Raw genomic sequence first — 16481 nt, forward strand, 5'->3', positions numbered from 1 at the left:
AATGCCTCTTCCCTCAACAAATCGTGTTCATCAACGTCTGATCATCCTGTTCTTTACTACAGTCTCAACCAGTTTGCCAGGTACTGAAGTCAGGCTGACCGGCCTGTAATTGCCGGGGTCGCCTCTGGAGTCACATTAGTATCTGGTACAGAGGCTGATTTAAATGACAGGTTACATACCACAGTTAGTAGTTCTGTAATTTCATCTTTGAGTCCTTCAGAACTCTTGGGAGAATATCATCTGGGCCTAGTGACGCATTACTGTTTAATTTATCAGTTTGTTCTAAACCCACCTCTATTGACACCTCAGGCTGGGACGGTTCCTCAGATTTGTCACCTAAAAAGAATGGTTCATGTGTGGGAATCGCCCTCACATCCTCTGCCAGGGGTGGCCAAAGTTACTGACCCTTCGAGCTGCACACGACAGTCTTCAGAAGTTTGAGAGCCAGGGTGCACCTGCTGGGGCTTGGGGTTTCAGCCCCATGGGAGATGCCTGTTGGGAATTGGGGCTGAAGCCCTGCTCCTGCTGAAGCCCCGAGACCCACCCCCCTGCTGAGCAGAAGCCTCTACCCCACCACCCTGCTGCAAGGCAGCGGTCCCGAGCTCCACCTCCAGTCTGGTAGGGGGAGAATGGGGGGAGTGTGAGAGGGCCCCTTGAGCTGCACTTTAATGGTAAAAGAGCCGCATGAGGCTCATGAGCCACAGTTTGGCCACCCCAACCTATGCAAAGAATTCATTGAGCTTCTCTGCATTGGCTCTGTCTTCCTTGAGTGCTCCTGGACCACCTCAATCCTCCAGTGGCCCCACTGATTGTTTGCAGGCTTCCTGCTTCTGATGTACTTCAAAAAACATTTTGCTGATAGTTTTTGAGTCTTTTGCTAATTGCTCTTCGCATTCTTTTTTGGCCGGCCTAATGGGAAAATTCTGTGCTGCTTAGAGCAGTGATGTTGCTGCAATGTCTGCCGAAGTCAGAACTGCCACGTGTATAAACCAGTGTAGGAATCTCTGCAGAAGTGGTAGAACCAGAGTGGAATTTGCAACTGTCTGCAGAGAAATGCATGGTATAGCTTCAGCTGCATTGCTGGGCTCTTCCGCACAGTGTCTGTATCCATTTCAACATCGTTAAAATGCTGAATATCCTGTTATTGTTTGAGAGCTAGCAATCAGTCTGGTCCCTGCCCTAGGGAGTTTTACACCAACCACCGTGCCACTAGGAGCCAACAGAAAACCTGAACAGAGTCCATGCGCCAGTCTTCTGAGCTGTCTGGCAAAGTAGAAAGTACAAATTATCTCCACTGTGGTGCTCTTCTGTAATCACAACTATTGGAGCGCTCTTACTTTTGGTTTCATGCTTACGTCACTAGATCGCACAGTCCCGAGACGTTGCTGCCTTCAAGTGGACAAGGCGCTTGTTAGAGAGGTAACTCTCAAAGGGAAGCAGATGTCACAGAATGGCTCTAGGCCTTGGACTGCTCCTTGGTCCCTGTTTGGGAATTCTCCCCCACCCTCTCCCTGCCTTGCCTCAAGTTTCAGCCCAAGCTTCATGTTCTAAGTGAAACTAAATTCCAGAAGTTTGCTGCTCCCTTTTCCCATCTCGTGTGTCGCACAAAGCCGGACCTCGTGTCAGGGAACCTGGCTAGGGGACGGCAAACACGTATTGAGTCTGTGGAGAAGAGTCTCGGCATTCCCAGCCAGAGACCAGGAGCAGTCCAGGCACTGGACACCTGTGCATTGTGTCTGTAAAGAAACTGGTGCTGTGGGCTAAGTGCAGACCGGGATGCCCAGGATGCTGTGTGCGACCTCCCCGCCGACCCAGTGCATGCCACCATCGGCCCTCCCACTCCACTCTCTCTCTGGCCTTAGGTTGGTGATAAGGTGATGGTGCTGGCCAGATCAGGGCTCTGGCAGGAAGTCGTGACTGTCCCAGCCAATCAGACTTACCTGATGCCTGACGGAATGAGCTTCGAGGAAGCGGCCGCCTTTCTGGTCAACTACATCACGGCGTACATGATCCTCTTTGACTTTGGGAACCTGAGACCCAACCAGAGCGTCCTCATCCACATGGCTGCCGGTAACGTACGCTCCGACGGGGCTCAGCCCATGGGCAGTTGGCTTCAGAACGGCCAGTCCAACTGCTGGGAGGGGAGATGACTTAGGTGCTTGGATAAAGGGGTGACAAACCTGATATAAAGGCTTAGACAGATCAGCTACACAGGTGCTGGGTTGGCAAAATATCCCACTGTGGTATTGGCGGATTCTGTCCACACCCCGGCCTGTTGGATGCCACACTGTAAAATCAGATGGGTCTGATTGTATTAAAGCCCTGAGCACTGTAGTGAGGTGGCAGATCCCGGGCCCATGTTAGTTAGCCTGAGGCCATCAAGCTCTCTTAGGCTCAAAGCATGAGTTTTTCTGAGCCGCAGACACATCCTTCACTCTGAGATTGAGCCATGGTGTGGAGTCGGGGGGAGAGGGAGGGGGCGCAGCAGCACATCCAGGGACTGGTTCGTCTCCTATGCCCCTTTCCTGTCCGCTCCTCTAATTCCCCTATTGCTGCCTGTTTCAGGGGGGGTGGGAACGGCCGCCATTCAGCTCTGCAAGACGGTGGAGAACGTCACCATCTTTGGCACTGCCTCTGCCTCCAAGCACGACTCCCTCAGGGAAAGCGGGGTCACTCACCCAATTGACTACAGGAGCATGGATTACGTGGAGGAAGTCCGGAAAATCTCCCCAAAAGGTACCGTGAGCGACTGTGGGGAGGACGGGGTGGGATGGGGCTCCCCTACCCCGCTACAGGCCTGTCCCTCAGGAAATGGAAGGAAACGGCCTGTTACTCTTTGTGCAAACTTTCTCTAGGAGTCGATATTGTTTTGGATCCGCTGGGAGGATCGGACACTTCCAAAGCATTCAACCTCCTGAAGCCAATGGGCAAACTCATAACCTATGGTGAGTATGAGGGAATGATGCATCTACTGAACAGCTGATGTGAACAGGCCAGATTCCCTGCAGGGTGGAGTCATGCATTGGGGCGGGGGAGGGTGGCTCTGCATGAGAGCACTCGTCCTGGTTTCCTCCAGCCAGGTTCTGAGGGAGAGCAGCCCACCGTGGCTGGTTACCACATTAGCCTGAGCTCTAGTATCTGCTCCGTCTGGAGTGTCACATGCATTAGAAAGCCGGATTCCTGCTGGGGGTTTGGTTTGCTCACGTCTCAGTTTGAGAGTTAGGTTCCTGTCCTCTCTCCCTGCCCGAGAGATGCAATTCACCCCACTCCATACGCTGACCTATCACATCTCCCCTGCAAAGAGAGTTGCTTCCCAGTCTGAATACACACACGCAGGGAGAAGTGGGATCTGTGTCCCGCACACGGGATCAGTTGCAGTGAGTTGATCCTGGTTCAGGCTGACTTAATGCGTAGCACTCCTAGAAGCTCACTTTTCTTCTGTGGGGTGTGTGGGTGACGCGGTTTGAAGCTACAGAATACTTCTCTCTCCATTCTCCAGCTGCGAAACACTGTGATTCTGTCCCCACAGACAAAGCCCTCACACAGCCCCTGACGGGCTATGCAGGAATCTCAGGCGGACTGCATTCCGTCCCTGCATTGGCCTCCTCACTCTGTGGACTGCGGAGTGTTCTGGCAGGATTAACCATTACAGTGGGCCAGGCTCCGAAACCCTAGCTTGGGTGGATTCGGCCAACACGGCTGGCTGCATTTTAGCATCAGCAGTGCTCTGCCGTTGTACCAGTCTCACTGGCTTGGCACCTAAATCTAGCTGTGTTAGTTCGCTGCCTGTCCTAAGATAAGAAACTGTCAGGTTTTGAATACTTACTCTAGCAATGACCTTGCACGTCTACTGGCCAAAAGGGGTCTCTGTTCCGTCACTCAAAGGCGATTTGCCTCTGCCTTTCTTTGGTAGATCCTGGCCTTACCTGACCCTGAGTATGCAGGTGGAGGGAGTACTCCGTGCTCTCTGAGCTGTCTTAGATCTGGTGCACTGGGTGCTCTTCACCAGGCATTATTAGCCTTTTGTGAGCTCTGAGCATGACTGGCCTTGACTTCCTCCTAGGGGTGGCCAACCTGCTCACTGGGCAGAAGAAGAACCTGATGGCCATGGCGAAGACATGGTGGAACCAGTTCAGTATCAACGCGCTGCAGCTCCTGCACCTCAACAAAGCCGTGTGCGGCTACCACCTGGGTTACATGGATGAAGAGTTTGAGCTCATTGGGGGTGTTGTGGCCAAGCTGGTTAGCCTGTACAACCAGGGCAAAATCAAACCCAAAATAGACTCCGTATGGCCCTTTGAGCAGGTGAGTCCGAGTCGCGGTGCAGGCTGGCAGCCTCCGTAAGAGAGAACGCTGCTGCTCCTGTTCCTAGCTGGGTTCTGCAGAGTTCCGGGTCGTGTTCTCTGGGATTTGTGGTTGGTTTTGTTTTGCAGTCGAGGTCCCAACCAAGATGGGCTGTGTTGTGCCGTGTACACATTGAGGCAGTCCCTGAGCCAGGGAGCTTATAATCTAAATAGACAAGCCAGACAAAGGGCGGGAGAAGGGAATATTATTATTTCCATTTCACAGGCGGGGAACTGGTCCAGAGAGATTAAGTGTCTGGCCCGGGGTCACACTGGGAGCGTCAGAGCTGGGAAATGAACCCAGTTCGGTCTCTCGGCCACAAGACCACCACTCTCCCCCCGGCAGTGCGCTCATGCAGAGACGAGCAGTGCAGCATATACCGGAACTGGCTGGGTACTGGCATCTGAACTACGTGGCTGAAGCCTTCAGCACTCTCTGCCCAGTGTCCTTTTGGTTTCCACTGGATTTGGAGCGGCCGGCTCTCTGGGGCAGGAACTGTGTGTACTGTGCCTAGCGCAGTGGGGCCCTGATCCTCGGCTGGGCACTAGCACAATGCAAATAATAATTGCTCTGCCCTGGGAGACCTGGAAGCTAGGCCAGAGGTGAAGGCGTGCAGCCCTTTTGCTCCCCAAAAGCTCCGGCTGGTTAAGGAGCATCGTCCCTTTCTCTTGCAGGGAGTCTCCTAGTGCATTAGCCTCTACTTGCCTCCCCCCCAGTCCACACTGGAAGGATGGAGACTGGAGCTTGGAGCCTCTCGGATGGGTTTAAATTGGGGCACTGAGGATTACAGGAGACGCTGACTTGCTTAGGGAACTTGTACTCAGCAGGGTAAACCAGGGCTGCTGGAACAATCTTTATAGTGAGGGTGCTGAGAGCCATTGAACCAAATTATAAACCCTGCATATGATGGAAACCACTTCAAGCAGCACCCCTTGTTCCAGCACCTGGGGTGTAAAGCTGGCTGCTGTTCACAGGATGAATCAATCTCCTCTGCCAGGCAGAGAGCTGCCAGCAGGAACTCCGCTTGGATTGCTAGTGTCAGAGCCAGGTGTGGCTGTGAGTGATAATGGAGCCCTTGGGACACAAGGAGCACAGAGTGCCAAGCGCTAAGTGATATCTCAGCAGAGATCCTGGGGGAATCTGGAGTAAGATGCGGGAGGCCTCTAGGGGCTCGGTAATGTGCTCGGTGTCTGCATGACTGATTTGCTGTTGGTCCATGCGTGGTGAGCCTGGAACGGCAGCTCATTGGAGATGTGTGAGAGAGGGAGAATTGGGGGGTGAACGTACACATCAGAGAGCTTAACCCCAAAGTCCCCTTGGGGCCGCGGAATCCCTGGGGCGGGAGCAGGGGAACCCCGCTGCAGCGGTGGACGGCAGAGTCCTGGGGAAGAGGCCGATGTACTGACTTCACTGGACAGCTGTTGGCTCCTACATGCTCCTCACTGGGTTTGCGCTGGCACAGGCTGTGGTTGCTCTCTGGGGGGAGGGTGGGGAGAAGGGGGCGTATCCTGCTGAGTATGTGTCATGCAGATTCCTCGCTCTGAGTGGGAGCACCCGTGCTGGTTCTCGTCCCCTTAGCAGAGTAACTCTCTCTCTGTGCCCGGGGCTGCTGTGTTCCTTTTCTTCAGACCTGCTGAAGCAGCCAGCCCGGGTAAAGGAGGAGCCTTGTTCCCAGCCGCGGCAGCGCAGGCTGCCCTGCAGAAAACCAAAGGGGGAGTTGGGAGTGGCCGTGGGATGAGTGTGCCCAGGCTTGTATTTACCGTCGGGAGTTGTGGGTGTATTGGATGCTCTTATCCTTGGTGTGGGGAGCGTTGGAGCCGGCTCTGGACCTGCCCCAGTCCCTGGCTGCGCATTGTGGGTGCAGCCTGTGCACTCGAAGGCCCAGCCTGTGTCCCAGATGCGCGGCCAGCAGTTCCCCTGGGCTGTTACTTGCGTAACTTCCTGAGACCTCCCTCGCTTACATTCCCTCCACTTCACCAGCAAATGTGTCCTCCCTCCAGAGAGGGGCTGGTACCTGACACGCTCATTTCAGTGGGAAAGGGGAACACTGAACGTACAAGGAGCAAGAGAATTAAGTCGCTTTCTTCTTTTTTAAATGCCTTTCAGACTGAGAGTTTCAAGGCGTTCCCAAGCTGTGAACGGAGAAAGGGCCAAAGGGCTGAGTTACATTGATTAATTACAGACAGCAGCGCTGCACACTGCGTGTGGGACATGTGCTGTGCCTGTTACAGTAGAGACTGCACTGAATCTCTGCTCAGTAATTAGAGAGGAAACTGTATGTGGGTGGGTGGGTCATTTTGTTGCTTCACCCTCCGATTTTTCTGCTGATTGGAAACTGAGGCAGCAGAACAAAGTGGAGATGCTGCAAAGTGAGACTATGGCCTCCTAAACAGCTGCTACACATTTCTGCATTTGGTGCATCCTTATGTCTAGTCAAATTCTGCTGTAGACTCTGGGCTGTCCACCCTGATCTGTCTCTGAGGCGGGGGGAGTTCTTCCGAAACTAGATCGTTCTGCTAAATCCCGCGTGTTGTAATAGATGGATTCAAACCAGTATTGCTAACGAGAGAATTCTCCTGACGCAGACCCTGCCCTGCCCTGCTCAGTCACGTAGCACAGCGATAGTTTGCTAGGACGGCTCTGCAGAGTGGCTTTTAATAGCACGATAGAAAAATTCCAAAACCCAAGTATTGTAAAGGGCCCTAAAAGACCTGAGGATCAGAAAACAATGCCTGGCTGGAGGATGGCGGAGAATTACTGCACTGGTTTCCTGTCCCCATTTGTGACCTAGTCCAGAGTTAAACAATGAATTCTGAGACAAGAGCTGACATCTTTACCGCTTCCCAGCGAGAGACCAGGACCAGGATAGCAGGGGTCCTGTGGGTCGGGATTGAGGGGCATCTGCAGAGCTGGGCATGGGGTGCACAGGACTGATAACAAATGGGACTCTGGATTTGAAGATGAGCTGGGATGGGGGCACAGTGCCTGCCACAACATGTCTTGGTTTCACAACACAACTGCAAAGACTTTAGAGTCACTCTGACACTGAACTGGAAATCTATCTGCAACTGAAGCAACATTAAAAAAAAAAATTGACTCATTTCCAAGCCTGGGGCAAGTGCTGTGGTGCTGTTAAAAGTCCTTTCATCAAGTCTGCCTTCAAAGGAGATGCATAAGGTCGCTGGAATGTAGTCGAATGACCACTTGGCTGCTGACTCTCCCTAAGCTCCTTGGGTCAGCCCAGAGCAGGGGATTGTCTGGCTAAGCTGGAGTCACATGGTGTTTTCTCTGGAGATACTGGTGGCTCTGTTAATCCTATTGCCCATTGTGCTTTTCAGAGATTGTCAGCTTCTGGCATACAGGTCTGTCTCATCTTACACTGGGGTTACGTACCGCAGTCAGCGCCTAAAGCGAAAATCGCGTATAGTCAAAATTACATTGAGTGTAATGGCGGGCGGAATCGCCCACACTACAGAAACAGTATTTAAATTGTTGTTTTTCTCTTTTTTGGGGTTTTGTTTTTGTTTTTGCCGACCGCGTAAAGCTGAAATCGCACATGTTCAATGCGCCTAAGATGCAACAGACCTGTACACTAGAATTGCATAATCCTCCTCTACCTTGAGGAGGTGTGGAGCAGTAAAGGAGGGAGCTGGAGGGAGCTGTGCACCTCTCCAGCAGAATGGGCCAGAATCTACACTGGGAGACAGGCAGCCGGGAGTGGCTTTCCTACCCGAAAGCTGCTGGCCAGTAGCATCGTGGGAGCCAGGGGTTAAGTCTCAGGAGTTTGCTGGACTCTACCAAACAGCTTCTGGAGCCTGCCGATACAGCTCTGATTTCTGTCTAAGCACATCAGGCTGCCCGAGCTCAGAGGGGCCCAGGAAATCTGTGCTTCTCCGAGCGTAACTGTCCAGGCTGCCTCAGAGGTGTTGGGCAGAGGCCAACCGAGTCATCTCAGCTGTCAGTGAATGGACAGTAATGCCTGGAGGTGTGTTAGCCCTTCAGGCCCAGCCAGGGGCAGAACTCCTCCAGTGGGGAGCAGAGCTGGGTGACTTATTCCCCTTCACCCAGAAAGAACAGCTGCTTCTGAGGTCTCTACAGCAGAAGCCAAAAGAGAGGGGGGAAGTTTCCTGTAAAGGGTCTCAAGTAACCTAGGCCCAAACTACAGAGGTGCAAAGGGCTTAAAGAAGAGAGCTGGGACTCTGTCTCCCGTAGCCGAGTCTCACCAAAGGGTCAGCGTAGTGCTCGCTACACTGGAGCAGCCAGTCTCCGGGGTGTGGTGACTGGGATTTGGCAGGGGCCTCGCTGGAGGAAGGAGCAGATCTCTCTTTCCGATGCTAATTTGTAGCCCTTTTGCTGCCAGCAAAGCATGTGCATTAGCTCGTAGCCGCTGGTGTCAGATTGGCTTCTGGCCCCAAGCACTGATTGGAGCAGTACATGCTTCAGGCCTGTGCCTGGTCTCACTGAAGCATTCAGGTTGAGCTCCGTAGATGGAGACACCACACCACAGAGCGGAGGCAGGGCTGGGTTGTTTACCCAATTTAGAACCCAGCATGGTGGCCCTGAACATGCACCAGTAGCATTTTCCTGTCAAGTCCTGGGACTTCCCCAGCCTGCCCTGACTCGACAGCAGGCGAGGGAGACGTTTGCCCAACCGAAGTGCCTGCTAGATGTTAAGACCGTGCTGCCGGCTTTGTGTTGGGAAGTGCTGTGGAATGGGCTCTTCTTTGAGGGCAGTTCTGTGAGGTGTGGGGACGCAGCTGGGAGACCCTTCCAGAGCCGGAGAGACACTCAGGTGCTTACCAGGTAGTTAGTTACCTGGTAAAACATCTTAATCGCCCTCCCCTGCTCTTGGCTCTGACCCAGACCCTGGAGCGTCTCTTTGGAGGAACTGGCCTCGGTTGTTAATGGAGAAAGGAGAGAATTCCAAAAGACAAACTGGAGTAAGTCTAAGGGGCGCTGGCCATTTCCAGCCAGCACAGTGATCAGTCTGGCTGTTCAGACCCTGCTCTCCCTTTCTCCCCATTCACCTGCAGTCTGTTCAGATTAACTCTGGCAGGAGGCGTGTGCTGCCTGGGCATCATTGTGCTGATCTCCTCCTGCCGGAAAGAGCAGCTCCTAATGGGACTCTGATTGCATTACCGGCCAACAGCTTCTGCTCTGCCTGCATTGATCTGGGCATGCACTTTGTAATGAGCTGGCACGTCCCAGTGGGTTTGTGCATGAGGGAGCACTGTGCTCCAGCCAGACGCAGGCGAACACGAGCGTCTCGTCAGCATGTCTGCTTGGCATGGTGACGAGGACAGAGCCTTCCAGGGAGCTGAAGGCGAACTGCCTCTTCCGGGCTTTCCAAACTGACTAGAGCTGGAACAGTCCGAGCCTGATGCTCTGGGAGCCTTCACCATAGGGCGGCTGGACTCAGCAGCACTGCCGGTTACTCCAGCTGGGGCTCAAAGCAGCAGGATCCTCGTGGCTAGCATGAGATGTCCCTGCAAGGTGTGCCAATGGCCCTGTCCGCTCTCCTCTCCAGACATGGCTCATCCCTGACGCAGCGTGGCTGGCGCTGGGGGCTAGAATGTGCTGTATGTTTTTAGCAGATCTCCCCGCTGATTTCAGACTGACGGTACTGTATGGCCTTTGCCCAGTGCCTGTGGCAGCTAAATGCTTTTCTCCCTTCCTGACACCAGGCTGTCTCTCAGTAGCTGTTTTGGCAGTTTGTTTGTGTCGCAAGAAGCCCTAGCGGTGCCAGTGTAACCGATTGGACCTATTCCTCCTTCCTCCCGGCTCTCTGTTCAGTGGGACGCCCTGGAGTGCACTGCCCATGTGCTCTGAGCGCGCTCTCCCCTGCTGAGGCAGGATGGGACAGCTGCCCAGAATTACCCAGCATTCTCCGTTGTGCGGGAGCTGTGACTGCACAGTGATTGCTGACCCGTGGTTATGCGGTAGATGAAAACGTTACTGTGCGGACACCACTGAGCTGGCGTCTCCTCCCGAGCGGTACAGCGAGGCAGGTGTGGTGTGGATCTCTTCTCATGGAACTTTTCTTTCTTTCTAGGTGGCAGATGCCATGAGGCAGATGCAAGAGAAGAAGAATGTTGGGAAAGTCATCCTAGTTCCTGAACTGCCGAAGGAAGAACCCAAAAAAGAGGAAAACTAAAGCAAGGAGACCTGTCTGCAGGTTGTGAATTTGTGGTTTAACCCCTAACCCTTTTGGGACCTGGGAATGGACGGCTCAGTCCCTGCCATCATCCCCATTAAGGGAATGATACATTTTTAAAGCCAGTTCTAGGACTGGGAGCACCTTGGGTTGTGAATCATATGCACCTGCCATAGCCAGCCTCTGCCAGGTGTGACTGTGTAACATTAAACGTGATGCCTCCAACCTTAGCCCTGCTTTTCTCACCTGGTTGTTATATTTCCTTTCCCAAATTCCAAATCAAGTTCTTTTTCTCTGGCAACGCCTCTCTGGCCTCCAAGCAGTCAGTGACTAATGGCTGCGTAGTATGTTGCTGCAAAGTGTAAACGCAAATTGTTATAGCAACCATTGACTGTCTCCATAGAAACTGAGCCCTTTTCGCAGTCTTAAGATGCACGTTCAACAGACGGATGTGCCAAGCCAGAGATGCTTGTCAATGAAATTGCTGTAGGAAAATAACATCAGACCTTGCTTTATTCTAGTGCTGGCTATTTCTTTGCCATTATTCCTGCTGTCACGACACTTCCCTTCCTCCTCCCCCTCCTCTTCCCCACACCCCCAGTCCTAGGCCTTTAATGCCAATCAGCTGGCAAAAGGGCAGTTTTTCTAAGCCCAGCGTAGTATCTTAGATGCTGGTCACACTGTAGCTTTTTGCTTTGCTGTTCCTTCTCTGTGCACGCTGCATGTAACCTGAGGAGCAGTTAGGCTGGTGCTATATGAATACTAAAGAGAAATTTCAATTCAACAATTTGCTCTCGTCCATTTTCTGCTCCCAAACTGTTAGGGAAAGTCTAAACCAATTCTGTGGTCAAAGCTGGGTCTGGAGACGGAAGGGACTCAACTGTGTCTCCGAAATGACTGACCCGTTTGTGTTGGCTCTATGTGCTTTGTTAACGTTGGGCTCTGAATGTCCGTCAGGCTAAACTTCACCCTCGTGTTTGTTACCAAGGGCTGCAAATGTGAAAACGTGTCTGCAAGACTGGGACAAAACAAGCCTCGTGCTCGGCCTTTGCTTCTGCGGTTGTGTGTGCTAGGAAGGGGACGCTGCAGCTCTAGAAGTGAGCAGGCCCAGTAAAGTCTGCGCTGGCATCCACCCCCCGGAGAGCCAGCGTGTGGTTCTGAGTGAGATCAAACGTCTGGGCTCAGACCCGTCGAACCCGCTGGTGTGAGGCTTTTGCCTGGTTAGATCCTGGCTTTTGTTTGGCACTTTCCACTCCAGTTTTAATTGGCTTTTCAGATTCTCCACTAGTCCCAGGCTGTCCCTATGGCTCGCTAGCGCCGAAGGGGGGCTTGCAGCTTGTCGGCTCGAATCGTGAAGTGCCAGTGTTTTCAGGATACTTCCTAGTGCTGCTGAGATGCTGGGAACTGCCCAGGGGGCTCCTCTCCCCAGGAAGAAAACTGGGCTTGCCCATGCCAGGCGTGCGGTAAAGCTGTGGGTGGGAACCTGAACGGTTCAGTCTGTGAGCATCTAAACTTGTCCTTGTCTAATGTTCTGACTGGTGCTGCCCCTTCCCGCTGTGCTCGGTCTCCTGCTGCAGACCCAGGACTCGGCGCTTGGTTGCTATTTGCACTTGCTCTAGCAGTCCAGGTTTGGTCCTGCTGGGGGTGGATGGTGCAGTAGCTCAGGCTTTGTTTGCAGTTTGGATCTGGTAACTGAAGGGACCAAGCCCCCACCCCACCCCCTTTTGGTAAAGTGCCACAGCAGAAGCAAAATGCTGCTCTTAAATAAGAGCAAACATGGATCTCCTGGGCTGTGAACATCCCCTCCTGCTGGGTCCCTCCCCGCATTAAAAAAAAAATCTGGTCCAGCATCAGCACGAGAATTTTATTGTGCAAGGAAAAAGGAAGGCAACAGTCTCCATTAGCTGCCCCCGCCCCAGGAGGTGTAAGTGGTGCTTCACTAAGGCTTGGGCTACACTAGCAACTAACGTCCGTGTAACTACGTCGCTCAGCCGTGCAGTTTTACCGACCTAGCTCCCGGTGTAGACAATGCTGTGTCGACGGGAGGGCGTCTCCCAGCGACACGGCCACCGCCTCTCGGGGGGCGCGGTACGTACACCAACAGGAGAAGCCTCCTCTTGGCATAGGCAGCTTCTTCACTGACGCGCTACAGTGGTGCAGCTGCATTATCTCATCAGTGCAACCTGGGTTTCAGTTCCTGCCCTCTTACCCTGTCGGGCTGCATTAGGCCTGGAATCTGGAGGATTCACTTCAGGTATAAAATGGTGCCCCCCGTTTAGGCCCTCAGAAAGGGAACCACGATTGGGTTCAGACCCTCTTCTGTCTTCGTTCCTTCCATTCGTGACACGGGGGTTGACTCCCCAGATGTGATGCAGCAGAACTCACAAGCACAACTTTTTTCTAACCTTTTTCTAAATACAAACTCTCCCTGCTGGGTTTTTCCCCTCTCAGAACCGCTCCTGCCCAGTGAATTAGCTTTGATTTTCCATTGTTTCATGCCGTTCCACCGCAGGTTCGAAAAAGCCGTTCAGACACTTGTTTGCTATAAAAGGAAAAGCCCAAGACCTGCTCTTGTCCCAATCTTGGCTTCACCTTGAGACAGGAGGAGTCGGGCCAAACTGCACCGCAAAGCTTCAGGTTCTCTAGAGTCTTTGAAAGGGGGAAAATGGTCGCCCTTTCCTTGGCTCTACTCGGCCAGCTGAGAGCACCTGGTGCCTTACTCCGGACGGCCTTATCCTGGGCACCATTGCACGGCTTCTGTAGTCTAGTCCCCCTTTTGATACAGTGTGAAGGAAGCAAATGGGAATATCTTGTATCTTCCTGTAGGACAACTCTGACGTATGCTGCATTGCAACGCACCATAGAAAACAGTATCTCAGTGCCTTTTCTAGACCGCTTGTAAGACTAGCAAGTCACTGAAGCCTTTGCCATACTGGCCTCTTCAAATACTGCCAAAAATCTAGTGTGCTGCAAAAGAGATATGGCTTGTGATACACAAGCGACCTAGCCCTGCTTGCCCTCCGCCTCGATATACTCCTCGTACACGTCTGTTTTATGGACTCTCCAGGCTAATCCCTGGAAGCTCCCGCTCCAGAGCCTACTGCAAGGCAATGCCTCGCCCAAGTTGGCTGCATTTGGATGTGGCCAAAGGTGATGTCAGCCTGCCCGTGTATGTCAGTATCTCTAGGCTTGTCCTCTTGCAAAGCTTTGCTGGTAGTGGCCTCTCCTGGGGCTGAGGACATTGAGGGTTTGTCACCATTGCAGAGACTCTCTGGAATTTCTTTTCTCTTCGTTTGCGATGTGTAGTTGATAGTGAATTTTCTACCTATAAACTTCTGATGCCCTTTTCAGTCTGACTTCTGAATCCTTCCGAGCAGTTAGGTAGTTGTGATAGCGATTAGCACTGACTCTGCACCGTGGTAGCTACGTTTTCTACGGAAGATTAAGTGTAACCTTGCGCTTTACTGCCTCAGACTAATGCTCTGTTCTAGATTTTATAGTAGCCTTTATTTACCCTGGCGTTTTATGGGCCAGTAAGTATTAAATCTACTGATTGTCAGTCTTAATACAACTTTATTACCAGTGTCTCAAACAACTTGTTAAACAGCAGGTTGTTCTAGCAAGGACCAAAGCACAATGTCATTCCACTCCAGAAGGTGTCTGATTAGAGGGAAACATGCTGAACAGTTGAGGGCACAACTAGTGTCATCCAGGGAACAGAGAGTGCCACGTTGCCTCTTAAATTGTGTATCGTTCCAAAATAACTGAAATGCAGCTTAATGTTCATTTTGCTAATTGATCATTTTGACTCAAATCTTGGGCCATGGGGGCAAAATGGCTGAAGGGCAAAAGTTTGTGTTGTGATGCTATGAGCACTAGCTAAAGGTTTCTGTGTTCCCTGCACTCTCTCCTGCTGCAGTTTGCAGGGTGTTCTGCCTTCGGTATGTTCGTGTAGATTGCGAAATCCAGTGGTACCTGTCTAAGTGTGACCTGAGCATCATTGCTGTATCTGTAACCAAAACTGCCAGTCCAGGAAGGGGCCCTTAAACACAACTGTACGTACTTTGCCATCCCCAGGCGGCTTTAGAACTAAAAAGCTTGTTTAGTTTAATAAGAAATGTATTAGTTACAAATGTTTCTTGCACCTGGGAGATGGGAGTGGAAAGGAGCTCAGCTTGCACAAACATAAGCCCTGTTGAGATCCGTAGCTACACCAAGACAGTATTTGAGAGATGAGGAAAGGTCCTACAGACACCAGGGAATGGAGTTTAGCTGCATGTTTAGTTACAAACCAGCTGTGTGAAGTAGAGTTGAGTGACCAGTGATGGGCAAAAAGTGTTGTGGGCATCAGACTTTAACCAATGCAGGACTCTGACCCATCTGCAGCTGCTGTCAGAGGTGTAAAACCACTCCTGTTGCCAAATGAAGTCTCTGATGCCCAAAGCACTGGTGATGGCAAAGGGTGATGGGCATGTAGCGTATGAGCACGGTGTGAGAATGTGTTACTCTTGGAGCCTCTTACGACACATGGCAGTGTCTGTGCCGTCCAGTTGATTTGCGGAGATGTGATCTGAGTGGCTGTTGTCCTACAGCACGGCGTTTTTAAAAATAATTATATTCCGCTTTGTGCGTGTAACCAAGTTGAACAGAAAGCGATTGTGCCAATGCTGTTTACATGACTACAACGTGTAATGCTCTTCTGCCTAACGTTACCGTATGCCTTATGTGTTTCAAATGTTAATTAAAAGCATAACAAAACCCTCGCTGGCATGTTTCTCTGCTTGTGACGACGTTGGGGTTAAGCGTAAAGCAAAGGTTCATGGGTTTGTCAGCGGCCCAGCAATCCATCTGTGGTTCCCTTTGTCAGACCCAGGCAGGTCCCTGTTCCATCCATCTCGTGCTCGTTCATGTGACCGAAGAAATCTGGGAACAATAAATGCTCACCAGTCTGTCAATAATTCAGATCAGTAACATTGGGAGGGGAGCCAAGGCGGGAAGATTCAAGACCTACCCTACGTGTTTCAAATAGCCATTGGGTCATGCATGCAGTGGGGGTTAGTGGATTTAGCGGCAGTGCGGCTAGCAGAAAGGTGAATGGGATAACCCCGCACCATGAGCAGGGCGAGCTTGTCAGGCCCTGCGGTGACCCGCACAGCAGAACCTGGATGGGTACAATTGTCACCCCTTGTTAAAAGAAACTTCTCGTGGGAGCATAAATCGATGTTAGAGAAACACGTAAAACTACTGGGGTGCTTCTCCGCTGGCATGAATGCTAAGCAGCCCCGGAAACATGCTCTAGGCAGGCTTGAGCCTCTCTCCCCCACCCCCACCCCGACTTTCAAACCCACCCTCCCACTTCCCTTTTGTGGGGCTGAGGATAAAGCAGGCGCCTCCCCTCCTCTGGAAGAATGTGCTGGGTCTGAAAGAGGAGCCGGCTGAAGAGGATCTTGGTGCCTGACTAAATATTCTTAAGGACGCTTTTCACCCCCAACTCTTCCCCTTAGAGCTCTTAACTATTGGTCCAAGCTTCGTCACAGTGCGGTAACGAGCGAGCGAGAACGAGGGTGCTTGTGTCTGATGTGACAGGCTCTCTCCCCTCCCAGCTGCCACCCCACTGCGGCTCTTCTCTGACACCGGTTCCAGGGCTAGGTTATAGGCTGTAGTGCTCGGGCCCAATCATGCTTGTCACTTTCCCAGCGGGCTCAAGAACTGAATGGCGTGTGGAGTCCGCTCTTGGCCCAATGGCAGCCTCTCCGCTTCAGAGGGGGGGCTTGTTGGCCAGGGGTGTGGGGAGCTGGTGCTGTGGCTAAAAGGAGACCTTCACCCCAAGCTCTGGCCACGGGCGCACTCCTATCACTGAAATTACAGGGAGCAGATTTTGCATGTGGCTTTTGAGCAGCAGCACTGGACGCCTGCTGTGACATGTAACAAGGATCTCAGCTGCTTTGTAAGGGTTCAGGCCAGCCCTGCCCGCCTTGGTATC

The 16481-nt window shown here is 52.3% G+C and overlaps 1 protein-coding gene across 1 annotated transcript; it reads left to right on the forward strand.

Moving 5' to 3' along the window:
* Positions 1 to 1066: 1066 nt before the first annotated feature.
* VAT1 (vesicle amine transport 1) lies at positions 1067 to 15256 on the forward strand. Its single transcript, XM_026654762.2, has 5 exons — positions 1067 to 2070; positions 2566 to 2736; positions 2856 to 2945; positions 4064 to 4305; positions 10397 to 15256. Exons 1-5 carry the CDS (start codon positions 1878 to 1880, stop codon positions 10496 to 10498), a joined length of 798 nt encoding a protein of 265 aa, XP_026510547.1. The 5' UTR covers positions 1067 to 1877; the 3' UTR covers positions 10499 to 15256.
* The last annotated feature ends 1225 nt before the right edge of the window (positions 15257 to 16481 follow it).

Source organism: Terrapene carolina, unplaced genomic scaffold, assembly GCF_002925995.2.
Source record: "Terrapene carolina triunguis isolate 2854851 unplaced genomic scaffold, T_m_triunguis-2.0 Scaffold193, whole genome shotgun sequence".
Lineage (NCBI taxonomy): Eukaryota > Metazoa > Chordata > Testudines > Emydidae > Terrapene > Terrapene triunguis.

Coding starts and splice junctions, on each gene's coding strand:
- VAT1 (XM_026654762.2), top strand. CDS start 1,878: ATGGTGCTGGCCAGATCAGGGCTCTGGCAGGAAGTCGTGACTGTCCCA. Junction 2,071..2,565: donor CCTCATCCACATGGCTGCCG/GTAACGTACGCT, acceptor TGCCTGTTTCAG/GGGGGGTGGGAACGGCCGCC. Junction 2,946..4,063: donor GGGCAAACTCATAACCTATG/GTGAGTATGAGG, acceptor ACTTCCTCCTAG/GGGTGGCCAACCTGCTCACT.